Source organism: Xylocopa sonorina, chromosome 10, assembly GCF_050948175.1.
Source record: "Xylocopa sonorina isolate GNS202 chromosome 10, iyXylSono1_principal, whole genome shotgun sequence".
In the NCBI taxonomy this organism is placed as follows: Eukaryota; Metazoa; Arthropoda; class Insecta; order Hymenoptera; family Apidae; genus Xylocopa; species Xylocopa sonorina.
Genome location: NC_135202.1, coordinates 2345849 through 2368226, shown reverse-complemented (window position 1 = coordinate 2368226; position 22378 = coordinate 2345849). Strand labels below are relative to the sequence as shown.

General features: G+C 46.0%; 2 protein-coding genes across 2 annotated transcripts in view; one reads left to right on the top strand and one right to left on the bottom strand.

Annotated features, from left to right (window-relative positions):
• The window catches only part of Foxo (forkhead box, sub-group O), a 347741-nt gene extending 331701 nt beyond the window's left edge, over positions 1–16040 (bottom strand). The window contains exon 1 of the mRNA XM_076902789.1: positions 16031–16040. The gene's annotated coding sequence lies outside the window, so the exon portion shown is untranslated. The remainder of the gene's footprint in view (positions 1–16030) is intronic.
• LOC143428173 (uncharacterized) lies at positions 3494–21860 on the top strand. Its single transcript, XM_076902893.1, has 7 exons — positions 3494–3598; positions 11831–11986; positions 19892–20167; positions 20798–20959; positions 21016–21228; positions 21299–21455; positions 21655–21860. The coding sequence occupies exons 1-7, from the start codon at positions 3494–3496 to the stop codon at positions 21858–21860; spliced, it is 1275 nt and encodes a 424-aa protein (XP_076759008.1).
• The last annotated feature ends 518 nt before the right edge of the window (positions 21861–22378 follow it).

The window sequence follows — 22378 nt, the reverse complement described above, 5'->3', positions numbered from 1 at the left end:
CTTCGAACGAAGAGTAAAAAGACGTTCTACTAATTAGGTCAGACTCCCTTATTATTCTCTCATTACCTTCGCATAAGTTTTCTCTATATCGTAATTATTATACCGTACATATTACAAGTACGCCATCATCGGCAATCTGTATATTAAGGAACGGAAACTCGCAAATTGTTGCAACGAGATCGATTTACAACTCTGCTCATTTTCGTTTCCTCGTTCCTTTTTTTATTTTTTTTTATTACAATTCCATGGCCCACCATTCGACCATCTCCGGAAATCGGCTTCCACCAAAGAGAATTTATGTTTCCGTCCGTGCGAACCTTGTTTGCAAGGTGATCGAACGACAGTCGGTGGCGGCGATGAATCGCAAAACTAGCGGATACCCGTGCACAGTTAATTTGCGCCTGGTTACGTAATCTCTTACAGGTGTTTACACGGCCCGACCAACTTCATTTGTCCGTGGAAATCGGCCGACCTTTAACACCACGCCATCGCGGCCAGATAGCGCCGTGATATCCGTTCTCTTGAACGAGAAAGTGCGAGAGGGGAGTAAGTAACAGATTGCCCGTGTCCACGTACGGGCCAGTTTCGTGTGTGTGTGTGTGTGTGTGTGTGTGTATGTGTGTGTGTGTGCGCGCGTGCGCGCGCGGAAGAGCGACAAGGGGAAAGGCGGAGGGGTGGGTTCTCCATGATCGAATTTTACGTTAATTAGTTAAGCGTCGTTAAGTCGCACGCGAGGGCGTCCGTGTGTCACGGATAATGAAGAAGCTGGTGTAATGAGAACTTTACGCGTAGAACCAGTGTTTTATTAGTTACCAGAGACAAAATTCGAGGAGTGTTTTTTTTTTTGTAAGTTTTGCTAGTACTTAACATGTACTTTACATGTATACATACATTTCTGATCAAAAGATGTACACGTGATATATGTATTGGACGTTGTTTAAGAACAATAACTTACGTCCATATGGCTTGATACTTTCAAACGGAAACCATTAGCGAACTGATACATTGATTAAATATCTATGAAAAGACTCCTAATAAATATTACGAACTGAGAGTAAAAAACGAAATTTCCAAAACGTACGTAATATATAATACTGTTTGTATCCGAAAAAAAAAAATAAAAATAATTACCGAAAAAAAGTGCAAATAGAAAGATCGGAAGTTTGCTGCCAGTGATTGAAGTTTGCTCCTCATTTATACCTAATATCCTCTATGCCGTCTAAGTAATCATAAAGTAGTTACCCTATGATTAATTCTGGATTCTATCCCAATCACCCCGTTTCTTACACCTTCTTAGAAACAGGTCCGATTTTTTTGACACCCCGTACGAGGAAATCGCTAACCGAAACATCGGGCGAAGCCTAGGGAAGCATAGTCCGCCAATTAGTACCGGTACGATTCGTGTTCCCCTACGTTTCAATTGGTCAGCGATCATCTAAATGATTGGAGAAAACGTAAAAGAAGAAAAAAACTAAGAAAAAGGTAGTCGCACAGACCGGGAGAGTGGAGCTGCGCGCAAATCGTCGCATTCCCAGATCAGCAGCCAAGGGGCTGTCCGCAACAAGAACGAGAGGACGGCTGTCAAGAAGCGGCACAGACGAGGGATCGCAGGAAAAGATCGACCTGTAGCTATCTCGAAGCCCACCGGTAGTCGGTCGGTCAGTCCGTATCCGGTTGGTGTCGATGCGGCCGTCTCACTCAAAAAGTGGACCAATTTTCAGTAATTTGTACGACGTATCGGTTCGTGCTGGCAGCAGGGATCGCGCTTCTTCTCTTTGGGTACGAACGGTACGAACGGTACCGTACGCTCATAGGTGTGTGCACACGCGCGACCACCTAGAGAAGGTGTAAAGGGCAAGAAGACGAGAAACGATAATATAGTGAGAGTGTAAGGATCCGTGTAGGGTGGCTAGCAGAAGGAAGCTATTTTCGATGCCAGTGGAAGAGGAAGAAGCGTTCGACGGTGTTCACGAGTCCGGTCGATAGTCTTTTGTTCTGTCAAACGTCGGAGCGTGGACCGCGCCCGGCTTCCTTGCGAGGGAGAGGACGAAACGAGGCGGGCTGTAAAGGCAACGAAGAGCACAGGCCTCTCCTCTCTTCGACCTCTTCCCTTTGTCTCCCCCCTGTATTCCGGCGTAGCACGGCTCTTTCTACCCGAAGGACGAGGAGAACAGAGCAGAGGAGACAACAAGAGGGCCTCGAGGAGCGGAGTTTTTATTGAGGCGGCTGCTCTTGCAGCCAGGCTCCGGCAATCGTCTCTTGCCAACTCGATATATACACGACTGTCTCTCTGGCGGGTAGAGAAGCTCGCACACGTGTACGCAACCACGTGTACGTACACAGGTCCACGGGTAACACAAAGATGGTTTACACTGGGCTGGCGCAAGCGAGGAGATCGCGACTCGTTTTCTGACTGTAAGAAGGGCAGAGGAGCCAGCTGCTACCGCCAGCATCTACCGCCATTGCATTGGATGTTACGCTTCCGCCGATAGCCGAGCGGACCCGTCCGCTTCTTCAAGTTTTCTTCTTCCTTTCTCTTTCTCCCCCCCCCCCCCCCCCTCCCTCTTTCTATCTCCTTGCATTTCTTCCTTCCGTTCTTTGCCCGCGCTTCTCCGCGTTCGCAGCCACGATAAGCTCCGCGACCGATTCGATTGCTTCGCCTTGCCTCGCCGGAAGCTGGTCTGCGCACAACAGATGGCTGCCGACAGGGTGACAGAGGCACGCGTTACCTGTGTACTACCTGTGACTCGCAAGAAAACCAGTATCCAGAACTGCGCGAGTTTAACCGACTAACCCCTCCCGTACCTCAGTTTCATCCCTTACCGCCACATGCACGGTTGCATGAGAAATTACGTTTTAATTAGAGGGAACGAATTACGAAGAAGGGAGGACTCTGTCAACTCTGTCGTTGACCAGGTGATTACGGTGAATCGCATAAAACGCGGCCACCGTCGAGCTTTCACCAGGGGCAAAAACATCCGGTGATACCTGCCATCCTGATGTACACCTGCGAACAGAACGTTACGACCGCCACGCTGAACGATAGATAGTCGATAAGATCTTTAATACAGGGCAGGAAGAATCATCCGTGATGCATCTGTGTCCTAACCAGGGATTCTAGCTGTAACACTCGGTCTCCGACCGAGTTAACCGAAGCTCCGATAACCTCTTAACGCTAACTTCATTAACGCGGAATACTCGTTAGAGAATGATCGTTAATATAGTTTTAAGTAATACTTGTTTCACTGTTACGCAAATGAATCAAAGTTGAACGAGGACGGCAAAGGATTGATCGAGTCAACGGGAAGCCAACACTTTGCGTTACGCCGCAGGTTTATGATAATGATAACTGTCCGCAAGTTTCCATCGTCCGTTGGCGCTATTTGCGATCGAAAGTCCTAAGTAGAAGAGCCAACGGAAACCACGTCAAACGGAGAGACGTCGGGAGGAGGGAAACGGTAGGCCGTTTCTCCGATGTGGTAAAGAGGATCCGATGGGATGGCTGGAGCAACAGCAGCAGCAGCAGATGCTGTTGCATATGGAGGACAGAAAAGGAACGAAAGATGGCCGCGGTTACCCCAGCATTGTCTACCAAAGAGTCTGTTGTAAATAATGTCTCTCCATGGCGGCGAACCAGAAGGTTGGAGAGTTGGCAAACTATACATACAGTCTGGTTGGTCCCTGGCTCTCTTCTTCTATCTTCCTCTTCCTCTTGTTCACCACCCCACCCACCCTCTTCTCCTGGTTTCGGCTTCTTTTTCTTTCTTTCCAGAACCTGTCGCGCATAAACTGATTCGGTCCCGATGTCCCCTCGCACGGGACTCCCATTGGCCACCGCAGTCACGCCGTTCGCTTTGTTTCCTTTGTCGTCTCTCTGTACCGATCTCACCAGACTCACCCTACCCCTCGAACTCCACCCGCTCGCGTTTCGGACCACCCTCTCCATTCGATACGTCTCCAAATATTTCACGAAAATTACGGGGCAAGCAGCAACGGTTTATCGGTCGCGTAAACTGTGACCGCGACGCGATCGCACTCGAAGGGCGGACCACGCTCCCTCTTCCCAAGGGTAACGAGTCACTCGTGCTACCCCGCGGAGCTTTTGAGCTTTCCGGCGCATCGAGGCGCTCCAACTAGTGACCCAACTTTTGATGGCCGATCCATTATTTTCTTGGTCGAAAGAGATGCTTGGATGAGAATAATAAACCGAAAAAGAAGAGGAGAGAATTACATTCGGTAATGAACAAAACGGAAACGGAAGAAAACTATCCTAAAAGTCTGGGGTGAAAATCAGCCGTCCGAAGCGACAAGATGGCCGTATCGTTTCCAAAAACGCGCTATACATCGATCCACCCTGTATGTGCGCATATAAGTCGATATCGGGACGATCGAAGGGGGCGAGGAAGAGGATGAGGAGGAGGCGGTAGGAAGGGGGGATGGGGTTGCTTGGTGCGGCACAGTGCGAGTTCACGTTTCGCGGTCTTTTTTCTCGGATTATCCAAGCGGCGCATCGCTTATTCGTGTATCGACCTTTTTCGCCTTTTTACCCTTTTTCTCCCGGGGGTGCAGGGAGGATTCTTTGTTTGCGACGGTTTCTCCAGGAAGAAGCGGAGAGCCGAGGGAGAAGATAGTGGCCATTGTGGCACGATCCGGACAAAGGTCGCTATAGCGACGGAATTCAAAGGAGCTGAAGAATGGCGGCCGATGCAAATTGAAGGTTTTTTCCCGTACGTGGCTGCCGTATCCACGGACTTTTCACGAATAATAGACACAGCCAGTGATGGGATTAGTTTACGCCCGCCAACCTACCCTACGAGACTCTTACTGAAATGCACGCGATACTCTATTCCGAAAATTTTCTTTGTTTTTCCTGGCTAATATGAAAAACATCGACAATGGAGAAGAACTTTAACATTTTTCAGGAATTTTTTCACAAAACTAGCTCGATAAAAATGAACAACCAATCTTATCGGTAACAAAATCGGTTTCCAAATAGTAAATGGATCGAAGAATCCATTTAGAAGAAGCGATTCTCTGAAATGAACTCTTGATTCGTTTTATCGACTCATCACCCCTGCGAATTCACTTTGAGCGCAAACTTCTATCTATACAGAGAACTCGTCAACTCGTCAAAGGTTAGACCTATAAAAGTGACCAGAATCAGCGAGGTATGGTCGGTTTTATCAGGATCATTGATCCCGCACATGGAGCGGAGCGTAAAATTGTTCTTTTCTTCGTTGCAGATGGCCGAGATGGTTCGAAAAAACGAGCAGCGAAAGACTTTTCCAAGAAGTAGGTGCATTTTTTTCTTATCGAGGGGGACCGCGGAACGCTGGCGAGAAATTTCGTGAATGGAATCTCGTCCTAGGAGGCACCATTTATTCCGGCAGTTAATTCACTATCGTACCCTGTCGAACGCTCCCTGACAGTGGTCGGGAGATTTACTTCTGATCGGTTGATAACCCGCCAGTGGCCATGTCCGCTGTGTCTACAGTGTGTTTTTCAAGCAAACTTGTATCTGAACTCGAAGCTCGCCGGCCACGAGTGTGCCTCTAGGCGACTTCTCTTCTCTCGCTCTTTCCGTCTCTCCAACTTTATTCCATCCTTGCCCCTGCTCCCAGACGAGCTTGATAAATCTTTCTCATTTTTTAATCGGCCGTTTATTGCCGCGAGAAACGCGAAATAAATCACGGGGGCGTCATTAAACTATACGGCTACACGTGACGTGGGATATCTTCCAGGCTTATTTTCAGCTCGCCGCTCGAAAATCAGATATCCGGCGTCAAGAGAATTCCTGTCTCGGATAACGCGAAACTCTCACTCTCTCCTTATATCCAAGCAGACTGCCTGGAACCGTTCGAGACGGTGGAAAGAAATCACGCGGTGGGATATGCCACGGGAACGTGAATGGCTCTCTCAGTGTCTGATTCGACGCGGACTTAACTCGCGCGCTTTTCTTACCACTTGATTACATCGGAGCGTACGGTTACGGTATTCAAACAGTCGAACAGCTTCTTAAACATTTCAAGCATATCTACTCTTTGTTATGTGCAAACGAAACATTTCTGATATATCTCCTCCGTGGGAGATGCGTACCTTATGAATATTTGTACCCGTTCCGATCGAATAAAAAGTCTCTGCCCGTGGTGGTGAACGGTGGGCCATCAGCGAGCAACTTATTCATCGCTAATTTCATCTCGCCTTCATCGCGGCACGGTCGAAATTCGTTCCGAACCCGAGGCCTTTTTAACGCGCTATAACTCAATCAACGATGAACTACGGGCTACGCCCCTCCGCGTATCGGCTCTTTTCCACCGCGTCGACTTTCGAACTTTCCACGAAGGACGTGTCCAGCCCCGATCACTGAACCCGAACAGGTCGTAAACGAGAACTGGACAGAGTCGACCGTCGATTAACATTCAAATTACTTGCGCTGGTCGCGGTTTGGAACAAAGTGGCGCGTCCCCCATTTCAATCTTAATCGTTTCGATTATCCCGTCCTTTTTCTGATAATACGGAATGCATCGTTGGCCGGAGTGGAGGTCAGCGAGTGGTGAAGAATTAATTTCGTTCGCAGGAGGATTCTATTACGCGTGGAACGAACTTTGGAGCTGGTGCGGCCAGAGGAAGTAATTTATAGTCGTGGATACTCCCCGTTTCACTTCTGGCTCGAGCTTCGGGTATTACCACAACCAAATATTAGGAACCAGTATTACGAATAATCGAATTAATGGATCATTATCAGACTTTGAGGGAAGATGAAGTTAACTGGAAAAGGTAGGAGCGCGAAAAAAGATCGGCGCGATCTAATCAGGCGTGGGAAGCGAGACGAAGACTCGTCGGGTCGTTCTCGACGAGGCCGTGGACGGGGTCGCCGATGCGGAGACTCTGTCGACTTTTTCCATCGGCGTCGAGAGGTTTCGCGCGAGGTCACGGAGTTTACGCCGGGTCCGTGATATATACCCGGCCGGTGAGTCGACGCCGAGATCGGTGGGGCGCGGCATTGGTGCAACGAAGAAGGGCAAAAAGGGCGTGCAGTCCAACTCGCGCGGGCGTAGGTTTGTTTTAACAAGGCATTTAAAGCGTACTCGGTAAACATTCGACGAGAAATATTGGTTGTTTATGGCGCGGTGATTTATCACCTCGCGCGCCTCCGCCACAGGGCCGCTAGCGAAACGGGCTTGGGCCGGAACACGAACGAGAGAGGCAGGACGTAGGAAAAAGGTTAAAGGGGTGGTAATGGAATGGGTCCGGTGGAAATAAGTTCAGCTATGGTTCATCTGCCGTGCGAGGGAGCGGGGGCCCGCGTCCACGTTGCATACCCTCGGGGTAAAAGCAGCGTAGCGCATCGACGCGGCAGGTTTTAGCGCCGCTTAGGAGGACGAAGCCAAGGGGGCCCCCGTCGGTGATGGCGCATTTATTTCGCGATAACCGCGAATAAATTCCATCGTGGGTGTAATTATTGCGCCGGGATTAGCCTGTGTCTTGCCCCTTTGCCCGTGACCACTTATCCGTGGCTCGTTCCTCGGTCTAAGTAATGTCTCGTCAGCGTCCAGGACTGTTCCTCCGGGATAGAACTCTCGCCGGAGCTTGAATTATCGACGTTTTTTAATTGGATACGTTGCGTGGGCGGTAGAGAGAAATTGGCTGGCCGCTCTGTCGACGTATACTACTACGCGGACCCTTTCACTTTCCTCGAGTACTCGCACGCGCGCGTTCACGTGCCGTACGTAAAATTATCGCGAATAATCGAGCAAGACGAAACGGGAGTGCGAAAGGTCCCGTAGAGGATTTAACAGGTATCCAGAGAGGGAGGGAAAGAGAGAGAGAGAGAGAGAGAGCACGGAGAACGGAACAGTATGTAATAAAGGTTTGTTTGAATGCCAGGCAAAACGCTTGCCCGCTCGAAACGCGACATGAAGGAACAATTTTGTTCCTTCCCGACTCTTCTCGCCGTTTCGCGTTTTTTCTGTTCAAATTTTCGCGAATTACCCCGTTACGTTACGTTCCGCGACCATGCGTATAATATCGGCGTCTAAACGAAGAGAAACGTTAGAATAACTCATTGACCGTGTCGTTGGAACGCGTCCACGGCAGGAAAGCTGGTCGCGCGTGGTATAAGCAGGCCAGGATAATGACGCGGTTCTACGTAATCGCGCGTTTGCAAGCTCGTAGACGAGAGAATACTCCTTCGCCTGTACGTAATACCTTCGTAATCTATTGCCATATGAATGACACATTTTTGTCACTAAATTCAGCGGATCTTGCGAATCGAGAAATAGGTAAATTGGAATTGAAACGTAAAATTCGTCCCGGATTCATAGCGCAAAATCGCAGCTATTAAAACAAATCACTCCGACGAGGATCCCATAATCTGTGCCGCGCATCTACGCATCCTTTTCGAAATACATTAATAGGCCGACCACCTTCACGGTCAGTTGTCGGAGCTTCCCATATTTCCAAGCGGAAGATCGCCCCGTAAATCTTTCTAGTTCTCTCATTAAACGAAAAAGCATCGAGCGTTACCCGTGCAACCCGTGGGCCAGGAACGTCCCTATTCGCGCCACCAAATTAGGGTCTACTACAGGACCGTGAAACCGGTGCTGAAATATTACAAAACGGATCCTGGATCCACCGTTGCCCTGTTTCCACGAAGGGATAAGAGGAAGCATGCGAGAGCAGGGCACAAACCGAGTATACCGGTCGAAAAAAATTAAAGGAGCTATTAAGAGGGAATCCCTCATAGCGTCGTCGCTACTGTAAGAGATGATAATCTCAGCCAGCTACCGTAACCCGGACCGGACCCTCTGGCTCTCGATGACGGGACACCCGTGGCCCGATAGATTTTACCTCATAGTCGGTGAAATTTCACCGTAGGAGGTCCGCCCGTTTGACACTATTAAAACGATACCACAGACAATGGCCGTTTCTGCCAGGAATCCCCGCGATCGTGGCCAGCCTCCAGGTTACGGAGAGGCGGACGGGGTGGCGCAGAATGTTTTCGAAATGAGGCGAACTCCTTTAGCAGGGGCATTCTTAATCTTCATTAGTTCGTTTAGAATTTGCATACCAGAGACTGGCTCGTTTATCTGATCGTGGACAACGACAACAGTTGAAGGACCCGCGAGCTTCTCCGTTGTCCTACCCTGCCCGTGGAGTTGTTCGATGTTTGCGATGGTCGAAACACTCCATGAACCTCAATCAGATATCGTTCAATTATGACGAAATAACATTTCCGAGGAGTTTTGCGAGAATTTCAGGTTTGAAGTTGTCGAAAGCAAAGGAAACACCGGCATTAAATATGTATAACGGTACATCTAACAGCAAGTACAATAAAAAATTCATCAATGTTCCCAATCGAATAACCCGCAGCAACAAGTTAATTCCCGAAGCGTCTGGTCCGACGAAGCCTGTCGAAGGCTCGCGCGCACGTGAAATCATTCTTTTAATCCATCAGAGAGAACGACGTTCCCTCGGTGAAAGTTCTGCATACAGCACGGTCCCCGGTTATTAGGCCCACCCAATCAGTGCTTAATCGTGACCTAACCTCCAGCGCGGACCGCTTTGGGAAGCGCAGCGAACGAAGGGGGCCAAGAAGGTCAAGCTTAGCCCTGAGACGCTGAACCTCACCTTATCGCGCTCCCTCGTCCGGGTGGCCTACTCGGCCTTAATTGCGGGCCCATATCACGATCCAATATGGCCGCCCACCGCGAGTATTAGACCCTATGGCGAACATCAATGTCCGCTTTATGTAAGAAATACGGTATATCGTGCATCGCTAGCGCGCGCACTTCATCAAGGACAGCCGGCCCAGCAACGACCGACACTGAAATTACAGTTCTCTCTCAGCTGTCTCGACTGAAACCGGTACAAGTCTTGGAAAGTGGTCTAGATCTGGTCGAGAAACGTCTTCGACGTAGACATACTTCAACGTACGAGAAAACGGACCGTGAGCGCAAAAGGGCGGAGGACCGATCCGAAACATAATTACTTGGAACGATTTCCACGTACTCGGGCTCGGTGAAATTTACGTCGCAGGCACAAATCAAACGCAGAGTCGAATTCACGATGATCCGGTGCTAATTTATCGACGTGGAACATATAGAAGTAATCTCGAAAGCGCGAGAAAAACGCGACAGGTTCAATGGGAACCGCGATTCCATTTGCAGTACATCATTCCCGGCTACCCACGATATAATGTAATCTACGCCAAGAGAAGATCGTATTCGAGATATACGCTGCACTCGATCCTTACCTCGCGTCGGTTTCCGGACAAAAATCCGACAGCCACGATATACACGACGTGCCCGTTCATTTTTCATATTCACCAATTCGCTCAAGGACGTCTCTCCCGGTTGGAAAATCGGCGGCCACCGTTCGCGATCATTTATCAAACGGACTCTCCCCTTTCCGTCGCGCGTCCTCGTAACACGCCTTTGAAAAATGATTCTTATCTGTCCGGTTTGCGGCCTCATCCGGGGCACACACCGCTCTTCATTTTACCATTCGTTCTCTATCGGTGATCAGGTAGTCGCGAGTGTCTCAATCCGCTGCTAGAGAGACCATCCCTTACCCCTTAGACGAAAGGAGCAGAGATTCCAGCGCACGACGCCGATCGCGGTGGCACTGGCGTACGCGTGACCCGTCACTTTTCCAGATCGGTAACGCCGATTCCCTGGCCAACAACACAAAGAAGTTTCTTCCACTCGTACGTTTCCTTTTCTCCGTTCAGGTAGCCGAACCATTAGTCTCGCGCATATTCTCGATGGCATGCCGATCTGGCATAACCGTTTCCCTCGAGGGATGATACAAACAACCGAACCCTCGTGAAAGCAATCCGCGTCTGTCAGCATCGACGTTCTTATCGGTGCCGTGATTAATTATTTTCACCGTGGAACCGATGCTACTTGCTGACGTTCCTTTACCCTGCTCGCCTCATCATCCACGGGAAGTCAGCTAGTTCGAGCCAGTCAGCTTAGACGAGCTTCGATCGATCGGTCCAACCTCCCGTGATCGCGATCTTCGTCGATGATCGTCACCGATCGTTTCACGGTCCTCGGATATTATGTGTGCCTTCGTACGTACAATTTCCATTATCCACAAAAGTATCCACGCTCTTCAGCATAGATGAGCGAAATTCTCGAAATTCTCGTGGAAACGCGAGATATTCGTTTCTCACCTAGATACATTGCTGATCGCAACATTTCATTGTTACCTACTGGTTGGGAATTGCGTGGCAATCGACTGGCTGAATGAATCAAAGACGACCGAGCGTCCCGTGAAAAGTTAATTCGCAAGATTCACCGAGAGTTCGACTTAAACTGTCATTATGAGTGTCGATGCAATAGCTGATGCTCAGGATAACAAGCTCGTGCGTCTTGCGACGCGATCGTTATCGGTCCATTCCTTAAACGGACACATGCAGGCGGAGGACTGGTCTAACAAACGAGACGATTAACCAGCAGTGACGGCCGTCACAAGTGTCGTGATTTCTGCCCTGCCATTCATTTATCCAGAATATTTTTAATTGTTTCACCCTCTTCCGATTTATAGGATTTCAACTTTTACCAGTAATACCAACCAGCTTCGAGTACCATTCCAGCGTAGCGTTAGGGCCTTTTTGCTGGGGAAAACCTTGTCAACGTCCCCGAGCGACGTAACGGGTGTTTCAAAATCAAACAATCATCGTATGACGTCGAGTATCGGTCGAATCCAGTCGTTCGGGCGCAATGTAGCGCAAGTCTTCCGTTAGCGTACACACGCACCTCGAGCGATCATCCGTGTGACGCTGCGAACGCAACATATTGCCGATGTAATTTCGATGTAACAGATACCGTGTGTCATCGTTGTTTCATCGTGTTCCATGATAACCGGTAATCCTATGCGAACATCCACCCGTGACCATCATCACTACCACCACCGCCACCACCACTACCAGCAACAACAACCACCACCACCACCACCACCACCACCACCATCAATACCGGCGAGCGAGCAGCACCGTCGTCGCGTCGAACGAACGCCTCGAAGCTTTTCTCTGACACGCGTGTGTACACGAAGAATCGGTCACAACGGGAAAAGACGCAACAGGGACCAGGGGGAAGGCTAGGACTGGATGGGGGGGGGGGGGGGGGGGAGACTGACAAGCCAGAGGCCCGGTGCAGCTGCAATTTCGCGTGCTGCACGCATGTCGAATAGCCAAGAGGGGCGATCAAGGCAAACGCACCCTGGAGGACTGGGCGACGAGAACAAACTAGCCTCCGAGCATTGGTGGCCGTTCCGTTCGCTTCTCGGCGGCCTCTCAGAGCAGCCGAAGAGAAGTCGCCCGGTTATGGCTACGCCTGCTACGCCAGAAGAGGCGGTTAACGAGTCTAATTAGCGACGAAAACGAAAACGAGTTTGACCCTTTTTTCTCTCCTTCCCTCTCTCCGACTTGCTTCGCCTTGTCTTTCTCCCTTAAACTCTTCCCATCCTACCCCAACCCCTTCTTCTACAGCCTGCTCCCTATCCTTCTTCGTTCGCAGATACCCAACACTCGACTCTCCTTCCTCTCCTCCTTTCTTATCCTTCGTTCCCTCCACTGTCACTCTTCCTCTTCCTTTCTTTGCGTTCCTCTTCCATCATCCTCCTTTCTCCGCCTCCCCTTCGTCTTCCTCTTTCGCACGGGACCATTATCTTCCTTTTACATATCCGCCTGTCCTCCTCTCTACTCTTTACTCTCTTCCGTTTCCTCCGCCAGGATGTCGGACGGATCGCGAACCCTGCAAAGGCGGCAGCCCCATCGGGTTCCTTTTTTCGCGTGGAAACGAAATCAGGTCAGTGGGACGCGCGAAGGGAGGTCGGGACCGTTGGCAGGGACTTTAATTTGCGTGCTTACGCTGATTACGCTTAGACCGCTTCGGACGTCGTGAAATGCGGCCTCCACCGACGAACGCTCCCGCTGCTTTGTACGGAAGCACAGAATCAGGTTTACGACGAGCATCAGAGCGTCCGCTCTGTTAGCATAGTTTGTACCTCCGATTGTACAGTTTAAGCGAGTAAACGCATCTTTTCTGCGAATGAACTGTATCCTTTTCTGCCTTCCGACTTTTCCTTGAAGTACGGGTGTTAAAACGTGTAATACATACTAGAAAATATTTACGTTCCCCCAAGTTCGCCCAAGTATTCTCCTTTTTCTTTTGTTTTTTCAACAATTTAGATAACATTGATAGAGATTTGAATCGATTTGTTTAAAAATTGCACTTAATCGAGAGAGAGAGAGAGAGAGAGAGAGAGAGAGAGAGAGAGAGAGAGAGAGAGAGAGAGAGAGAGAGAGAGAGAGAGAGAGAGAGAGGGTGATTGCCATCACAAATGACAGAGAGCGAGAGTAAGGACGGGCGGAAGAAGATGAGAGTGGCCATTAATTAAAGGAGTACAACGACCTTAAGGCTTCGTTAGCATACCCGTGAGCGATTTGCTAAGATACTTGGCTCGTACGGTATTCTAGGTCCAAACCGAATCTCTTCTCCTGTCCTCCGTTTCCTTAAAGGACTTTTAAGCCATTGCATTTCAATAAATCAGAAACACTCGTCAACGTATTCGTTCTTTTTCTAGTAAAGATTCGAACAGAGGAAACGATATCCTCAATCGCGGTTCCTAGCGCAAGTTTTTCATTCAAAAGAACGCGTGTGTCGCGAGAACGGTTCTGAGAACGGATTTGCTGCGATACACCCTCACCGGGCATGGGCATCGAAGCCGTCTCGTTTTTAAGATAATCGCTGGAAAAGACAAAGTTGAGGCACGCGGCATGCCGCTGCGCGGCGACCGCCGCTGGTTCTCTCTAATCGAGATCGTACACCGTGGCATTTTTTCGACTACCGCACAGCTCCTCTGATTGAGCTTCGGTGAAAAGCATTCAATTTATACGGGAGATATCTTGATCGGAAGGGCGAGCGAAGAATGTACCTTCATTAAGGCGGGTTCGACGAACACGGTTTCGCTTTCGCTTCGAAACGTCCAATAGTAACATTTTTTCGTAGAGGAGCCGCCGTGGAGCAGCCGAGCCATGGTTGGGAATACCTTCCCGAAAATTTGTTTAACGACGTCGATCCGCTCGAAAGAGCGCGGTCGATAATAAAGGCCACAGCGAATAATACGTCCGCCGCTATGGTGGCTTCCTGAAAGTCTAACCGCTAGCTTTTGAGCGTTCCCACCTCGCGTGTCCTATTCAAAAATTTGTACAGCCCGTTTAACGGACACTAAATCGATTAACAATCATTCATCCATTAGACGATCCAACGATTGGGTGTTTCTTGGATCGCGGAAGGATAACGAAGGTTGGACAACCGGGTGGATAAAGACGTATCGAATGGAGGGACTTGGACAGCTTTCCCCAAGCTCAAGATAAGAGAAAACTGGTTAGGGAAGAAAAGGAATCACAGTCACTCGAAAGAAATAAAATACGATCGATCGTTAACGCGTGCATTAAATTCATCCAATCGCATCCAACAATGGGTCCTCACCGGTCGATTCCCAACCGTCGCAGTCAGATATTTCTAGGCGATCGGTAGATTGTTAGGCGAGGTCCGCGAAACAAACAGGCGCGCTGGTTGCTCCCATACGATTCGACCGAATCGGCGATCTTCCGGCGTGGAGTCACGAAGCCGTGGAATACGAGGAGAACCGATGCTGCCGGGCCGATGCAAAGAGTGTTCCCTCGGCTAGCGGAGCGGCGGCCCCGCAGAAACATTGTCGGCTCGGAGCTGTCGTCGCTGGCGGAGCGGTCCGTTAGTTCGAGAGGCCGTTGTGTGTCTGGCTAACAAGTCGACCCTCATGGCCCCTCGAGGGTGGTCGGCCCCGGGAGGTCTCCCGATCACGCGCCCAGTATCGGCTACTCGGACACGCCCGCGGTCCGTCATCCCATCATCCACGCTCGGACCCGGGACACGACACGTCGCGTCGTCGTGCACGAGCAGAGGATGATATTCAGCCGCGCCGCGCCGGATCTGGCAGGTACACACGCGCGCGCATCCACCACTGCGGGAGATAGGATAATGTTCCGCTATTTAAACGACGAACGCTCACTTCGAAATGCCCGCAGCCACCCATGAAGAACGCGAGCGAATCCCTTTCGATGGAACGGAGAGTCTGTACGAGAAAAGAAGATTCGTCCTCAACTGGGACGTTTCGATTATTCGAAATCGTCGCGTTCAAACTCCAAATATAGGTTAATTATAATATATGGGTTTTGCAACAGGTTTTGAAGAATTCGAGTTAGGGTAACCAGGGTGACACTGACACAAAAATAGTCAACTATACGTTAGAATGTTGACTTTTACAACTGACTTGGACGAGATTTAGGACACTCGATCGAGAGGGATATTCGATGTACAAACCCCGAAAATGAGAATCTGTACCGACCGTTAAAGCGTCAACTTGTCGGAGCTTCTCAAAAAGTTGACTTCTACCACGCACGGTCGAGCATTCCCATCGATAGTCACCCTTCCGACAAGGGACGAGCAAAAAACCGAGAGGGAAGGAAGGAAGATGAAAAAAGAGGAAAGAAAGAAATAAACCACAACGACGTTTTCCCACGTGATCCGACGAAACGAAAGAGCCGGTTTTCTCTCTTCTGTCGAGTGGTCCGCCGATCGCGAGTGCTCATTGTTTCACGGTACAATAATGGGCCCGCGTTTCACTCGCACAGCCAGAGACCAGGACAAGTGTGCGAAAAGCCGGGAGGGCGCCGTTCCAGCGAAAGAAAACGAAGCCGTGCGCGCTCGCGAGTGCACGCGAGACCGAAGGATCGCCGCACAAAGAGCGTGCAAAACACACAAACACCCGGATTGCAATAATGGATGCGTGTTGTACAAATACGATATCGGCTCGAGGGGGACGCAGCGCGGGCACGTGACCCTTTCAAAAGGACTCGGAATATAACGAACACCCCCAATGGCGTAACCCCCACAGGGGACACGCTCCGAGCTCGTGCCTTCCACCAGTTGGATACCGGGGTTAACTTACAACCTACCGCTAACGCGTGCAGGAATACTATTTTTTCCCTCTCTTTCCAGCTTCCTCCTTTTCTTCTCGCGTTCTCGAATTGTTATTAGCCATGCCTACGATACACAGTTATGTTACGATAAACTATTGCGTGTCCATTCGCTTCTGCATAGCTAAATATTCGCTGAAAGTGTTAAAGATTGATGCAGCCACACTTGAAGCAGCCTTGACAAAGAATAGCTTTCAAAGAACCGTACACATCGATCGATAGGACGAAATGCGAGAAAAGTAAAGGATTTGTATATGTGCTGCTAAGCCGAAGCAAGTCAGAGATGATCATGGAGAACACGACTTTTATCTGGAAATCCTGAACGCCAACCGCCCTCGATAAATCACAAAGACAATTACAGCGAATATGCGCGACGCGGTTTGCGGCGATACGTCGCGTCGGAAGTTCGTACTTAGGACACCAAATGATGGCGATCCGGGGTTGTGCAAAGACACGTGTCGAAATAAAGCGCGCGCCTATAATAGCTCCTGAATTGCGCGTGCACGCCCTTCGCTATTTGGCCCGTCTGTTTCGTACACGCCCTATACAAATCCTAGCCGATGGGGGTCTGGGGCAACGTGATGTTTTTATCCTAACGCGATATCGACGATGTGTGTGTCACCGATATCGTGATCTTTGACATCATTAGAAAAAAGAAATTGCACCTCTACACGGATTGAATGTGACCGCTACGCGCACTACATTGCGCATACCTATTAAAAAGTAGTTGAATACTTGTGTAATGGTATTAAATTTTACCCTGTTAGTGGCTGTGGATAACAAAGAAATTGATAAATATCGCACCAACAACGCATAATCGCATAACAAGGCATAGCATAAGCCCCTCGTAGTAATTAAGAAAAGCAGTGCTTATAATATTATTGGTGGTTGCTTCGTATTGCAAATGAGACTAGAAAGAAAAGGAGAGTGATCACCAAAGCAAGGCAATCTTCGCAACTTGTCCGATAACTTGAAAGCGAGCTACCTCAATTGAAACAGTGGTATAATTATTGTCACTTCGGACGACAATCTAACACGTTATGAAAAAAAAGAAGAATAAGTAAGGATAGTATCCCTAATTAATTACTTGCCAAAACCATAATCATACACATATATTGTATCCATCGAAACCATTAAAAAAATTCCATCGCCTTCTAATTTTTAAATGAAATCGGCTAAGATGTGTAGAAATTCAATTATCCCAGAGTTATTCGTGTAGCGAGTCTATAACTGACTGAATATAGAGGGTGAAAAAATATCGTCGTGAATCCGATGGACTAATTTCGACGCACAGATCGATAGTCGTTGTTGTGACAATCGGGGAATAAGTTGAAGCCCGTCATCGTGCAACATTTTTATTTACACGTCACTACACAAATTGACGTGTGAAACACACACTTGTGCCTGACAGTCCAGCCTTCGGAGTCACTCGCGTAAAATAAAGGGCGGAAACACTGATGATTACTCGAAAAAAATCACGTATCAATAGCGAAAATCGCACGTTATCTTTTCTGATGATAGGTAACTACTAGTAACTAACGAAATTCATAATTCCATATTTCAAGGTGTCGAATTATGCATGCTGACGAAATGTTTTACCATTTCGTTTTAACTTGATACAGGATAAGCGATGCACGATACGTTATTACTTTTTATATAAAATTTTTTTAATTATATTTCCAGATATTTGCAAGAACATTATAAAGTACACCATCAAGACTAGAATAAACTGTTAACATAGTCGGTAAAGTAGCTGTCGCTTTCTGCTTTACTGACTGCTCCGCTTGTTCGTGCACCTCCAAATTTAAACTGGTTACACAATAAATTAGAATGAAACAACTTTTCTGTAAGTTTCAAAATACGTAGGGAAATAATAATCGAGAGAGAGGTTTCAAACTTGGAGGTTACCGATAGATGTCAACAGAGTCGTAAGGGACATGCAAAATTTTACCGACCGCTGGATTTTTACCAACTTATGGACTTTTACCAACTTATAGTTGATGCAAAAATATACATTAACGTATATATTTTATACATTACATATAAGCGTATAGAAATAATTCTTAATAATTTAATACTATATACACAAATAATAATGAAATATTTATATCTAATATATATGATATGTGACCTTTTCCCATGATTTTTCAAATTCGTATTCCGCTCGTTGCATCATCTCAAAGAATTAAATATCATAAACAAGAAACATAATAATATATGGACTAACATATCTCGCAAAATATATAGAAATCATAATATGATTTTGTAAAATACCTCCATGTTTTAAAATATCAGTAGCTACAGTGTTATTCCTTAGTTCATACAGAAAAATATATTTCCCTACGTCGTACATTTTATTTTTTGCCACTTCCCCTATAATAAAACACATGTATAAATTAAAGAATGTGTCCTGTTTCAAAGAAACAAATAAAGAAATGATAAGAATCTACATTAATGTACATGTACGCGTACATATACAAAATTATATGAATTCTAAATAAATTTAGTCTATTTAAACAATTAATATCTAATTTAATGTCAACATTTAATGTCCAATATTACAAAGAGATCAGTATTTTACTGAATTTCTGTCTTGAAAAAGCAAATTTTATAAAGCATCACGCATAACATACACGGACCGCAAAGAACCATCATTTCTGTATAGTATCTTGACAGGTGCGCCATATAATAATATACCTAAATATTTACACGATTATGTATACTTCCGAATTGAGAGCACTGGAAAAGCACTGATTTATATATTGATAGTAAAGCGATGTTTGGGAACTTTAAGTCCACAGTCCATGTCTTAATAAATAGCAGAACATAATTAATTTCAGCAGATAAATAAAATATCTAAAAATCGGTAACTGTGAAATAGTTTTACTTCGTTTGCTTTAATATTAAACTGTACCGCATACTGCTTGTATATACATATAAACAAACATTTAAATTTGTATACATTTGTATCCGGACGAGCGAGCGATGATAGTCTAAAGTTGATCGCGAACCGAAGAACATACAAACGTTTCCGTACATTACGTTTTGGCACAAGAAATTACAATGAACCGTGTGTTGGGAAATACAAATTCTTCTAAAATCCCTGTTAAGGTAAATGGTTCACGCTCAAACGCAAAGGAAAATGTATGTCCTTCCGTTATAGAAAATGATAAAAAGAGGGTTCGTTTCACGTCCGGCAAAACCGTTAGTCAGTCACGTGATGGTTTAGGTATTAGCAATGATCAAAAGAAAAGAACGGAAATCACGAGAGATTATAGTCGCGCTGTTAGTCAAAATTTCCCTAGCAAAAAAGCGCCGTTTCACATATACTGTGACAATTTAAGTATTGCTTCGACATCAACGACTCATGATCCATTAGAAGAGCCGCAAACATGTAAGAAGTTCATTTCTTCAAAGATACCATGTCGTCCCAGGCAAGCATATGTATAGGCCTTGAATCTTGCAATGACCGAATAAAAATTTCTTTCACCAAGTAACGCAAACATATTTTTTTCCGCTTACAGAGCGAATTCTGTTCCATCAGCGCAGACCGGCTCTTGTGCTATTTTGCGACGTGCAGTATCGGTCCAAACAGTAAATCATTCATACAGGTAACTAAGTTTCATATGATAATATTGTTGAAAGTAACAGGTATGTTTAATGTTTTTTCTTTTATTTCTCTCTACTATGGGAACTTGATCAGTTCAACCAAAAACGTAGGAGAAAGAATACGAAGACAAGTAAAAGATGAAGAAACAGAAATACGATTTGGGCGTGCAACGCCTATGGATACATTGCCGCCGCCAGTCACGGTATACGATCATTCTTTGAGTCTTGCCAATATTCATTTGGCAAATATAGGTCAGCTTCACAAATACTTTACTTGCTTTTAAGGCGGTGAAAGAACGGAATAGGCTTCAGATAGCCGAGATCCATCAAATAAAAGTTGAAGGGACTGCCAAGCAACAGGATTGCTTCCCAGTCCAACTATTCTGTCACGCAGAGTATTATGACGACGTATCAATTGTCGAATCTGAAAGAGACAAACAATCACCACAATTGTCGGCAAATTTTTTGATGAACCACATAAACGCCGAGCAAAGGAGACTAGTTGTTCATTTTCTAATACGTGTTGGGGTGAGTATGCCATACGATCATAGAGAGAATGGGTGTGTGTTACGGCGAGAGCAACAGGTTGTTTATTGAAAGAGATCTTTCCGGTATGCTCTTCTTCACTGGATGACTTAACGGCCAGTGACTAGTTATAGAAAAACTGGACATTGAACGTGCGCATGTAACTTATACTTTATTAAAAATTGTTTGCATTTGTTCTTGTTAGATTGCACTACTGGTCGTGTTGTGATTTGTTCTGTACTTCCTGCGCTAAAACATTCACTTTTAAATCCTCGGCGTGAGCGTGTGCTTTTTCTTCAGACATTCCGATTCGTTCGTTACATTTTCTTCGGAAAAGTAAGGGAACCGCGATTGTTGTCTAATTGGTTGTCAAATTCATAGTGGGAAGGGAAAAAAGGTGGTCCTTCACTAAAGGTCACTTGAGGGTACCGTAACACCTCCAAGTGACGGCTCGTCGGGCGTTGCTGCTGCTACGGGTAAGCGTATTGTCACCATGTATTTGATAAATGTAAAATGATGACAATAGGCTCGGTTGGTTCTGTTGATTAGGTTTTTTCATTAAAAAAAAATTTCGTGATTATTGTTACGCTGTAACAGTGTACATAGTGAATATATTTTCCTTTACATTTGTAGATGCATTGTCGATATCCATCGCACATTGTTTATGAATCAGTGAAACTGTTCGATGCTGTAATGGATGAAATTTCCGTGAACATAGAATTCATTCAGATGACAGCGTTGGCCAGTTTATGGGTCGCGTTGAAGAGGCAAGAGAATTTTCATAAGATTCCTACGGTAAGTAAATGCAATTCGTTTTACAGAGTTCACCCCTATTTCAGTTGTTTTTGCAGGCTACAATGCTGGTATCTCATGCGAAGGAACTTTACGTGGGAAAAGAACACTTGTTATTAGAATACGAAAGAAAAGTTCTCGGTGCTGTCAATTTTAACGTTACATTTGCAAATCCGTTTACCCTATTGGCACATCATCTCATCAGATGCAAACCTTATCTAAATTTATCAGACCAGAAGATTGTATTACTCTATAATTGCGGATGCTATTTGGTAACAAATTTTCTATCCGATATTTTCTTAATATGAGATTAAATTAAGTTGATCGTTCTTTCGTTTTTAGATCGACCTGACATTGTTAGACGAACAATTTTGTCGGACATCCATAAACCTAATTGTCCTCACAGTAATCGAACTCGTTTTCGGTCTCGTTTTAGACGTCCTTCTCGCTAGGCCACGATGGTTATATTGGAGAGGTTTCCTAGCTGCCGCCGTTCCCCATTGGATTGGCAGGTTGACGTCATTTTTATCTACCTAAATAGGCACTCTATGCGATTCTTTTCCACCGAACATATCAACAAGTAGAAACAAAAGAAATATGTCAATTATCACTAGATCAGTAGAAAATGTTTAGTTCAGCGATGCTTTTGTACAGTGTCATCAAAATAATTAAATTTTTGGTATTTTTTATGTAGTGACACACAACAATTTACAGATACGAAGACCAGCAGATCGATCAAACTCGAATAATACTATTGCGACGTCTCTCGGATTCCAATGGAAAAGTCGACAGTTTTAACGTGGTGTATAAAAAATACAACCGCACAAGATACGGAAGCATATCGAAGTATTTACTAGAACGAACGATCAATATTTTTAACACAGAAGCCCTCCTCGATGCCTAGGCGGAAATAGTTGAAGCATACTAAAATAAAGGCATTCTTATGATATTTTTATTTTTAACTAATTAATTTATTTATATATTTTATTATTGACATACTTACTTATTTATTACATTACTATTGCAATACATATAAGGTACACATACTATCAACGAAAAGACAGAAAAATAATACGTAACAACAAAACAGTTGCTAACAACTTTTACTTTTTTTATGAAACTGCTGTCTTGGTCATATGCATTATCTTAAAATTTACTTTATTACATTAAGGTAAAAGTCTGTACAAACGATCTTTTTGCTACATATAATATTATAGCTAGAAAAACCATATGAATTCAAAATCTGTAATAAATTTTCTATACAATGAAATTTTTATGTTATTATATTCTTGTGATCTATACACGCATGTTGCTATTGTATCTACCGTATGCATACCTAGAATCGCTGCCGAAAACTTATTGGAAGCTTAATTTAATTTGAAAAGAAGAAATGATTTTCTACGTATGATGCGCATGCTCACT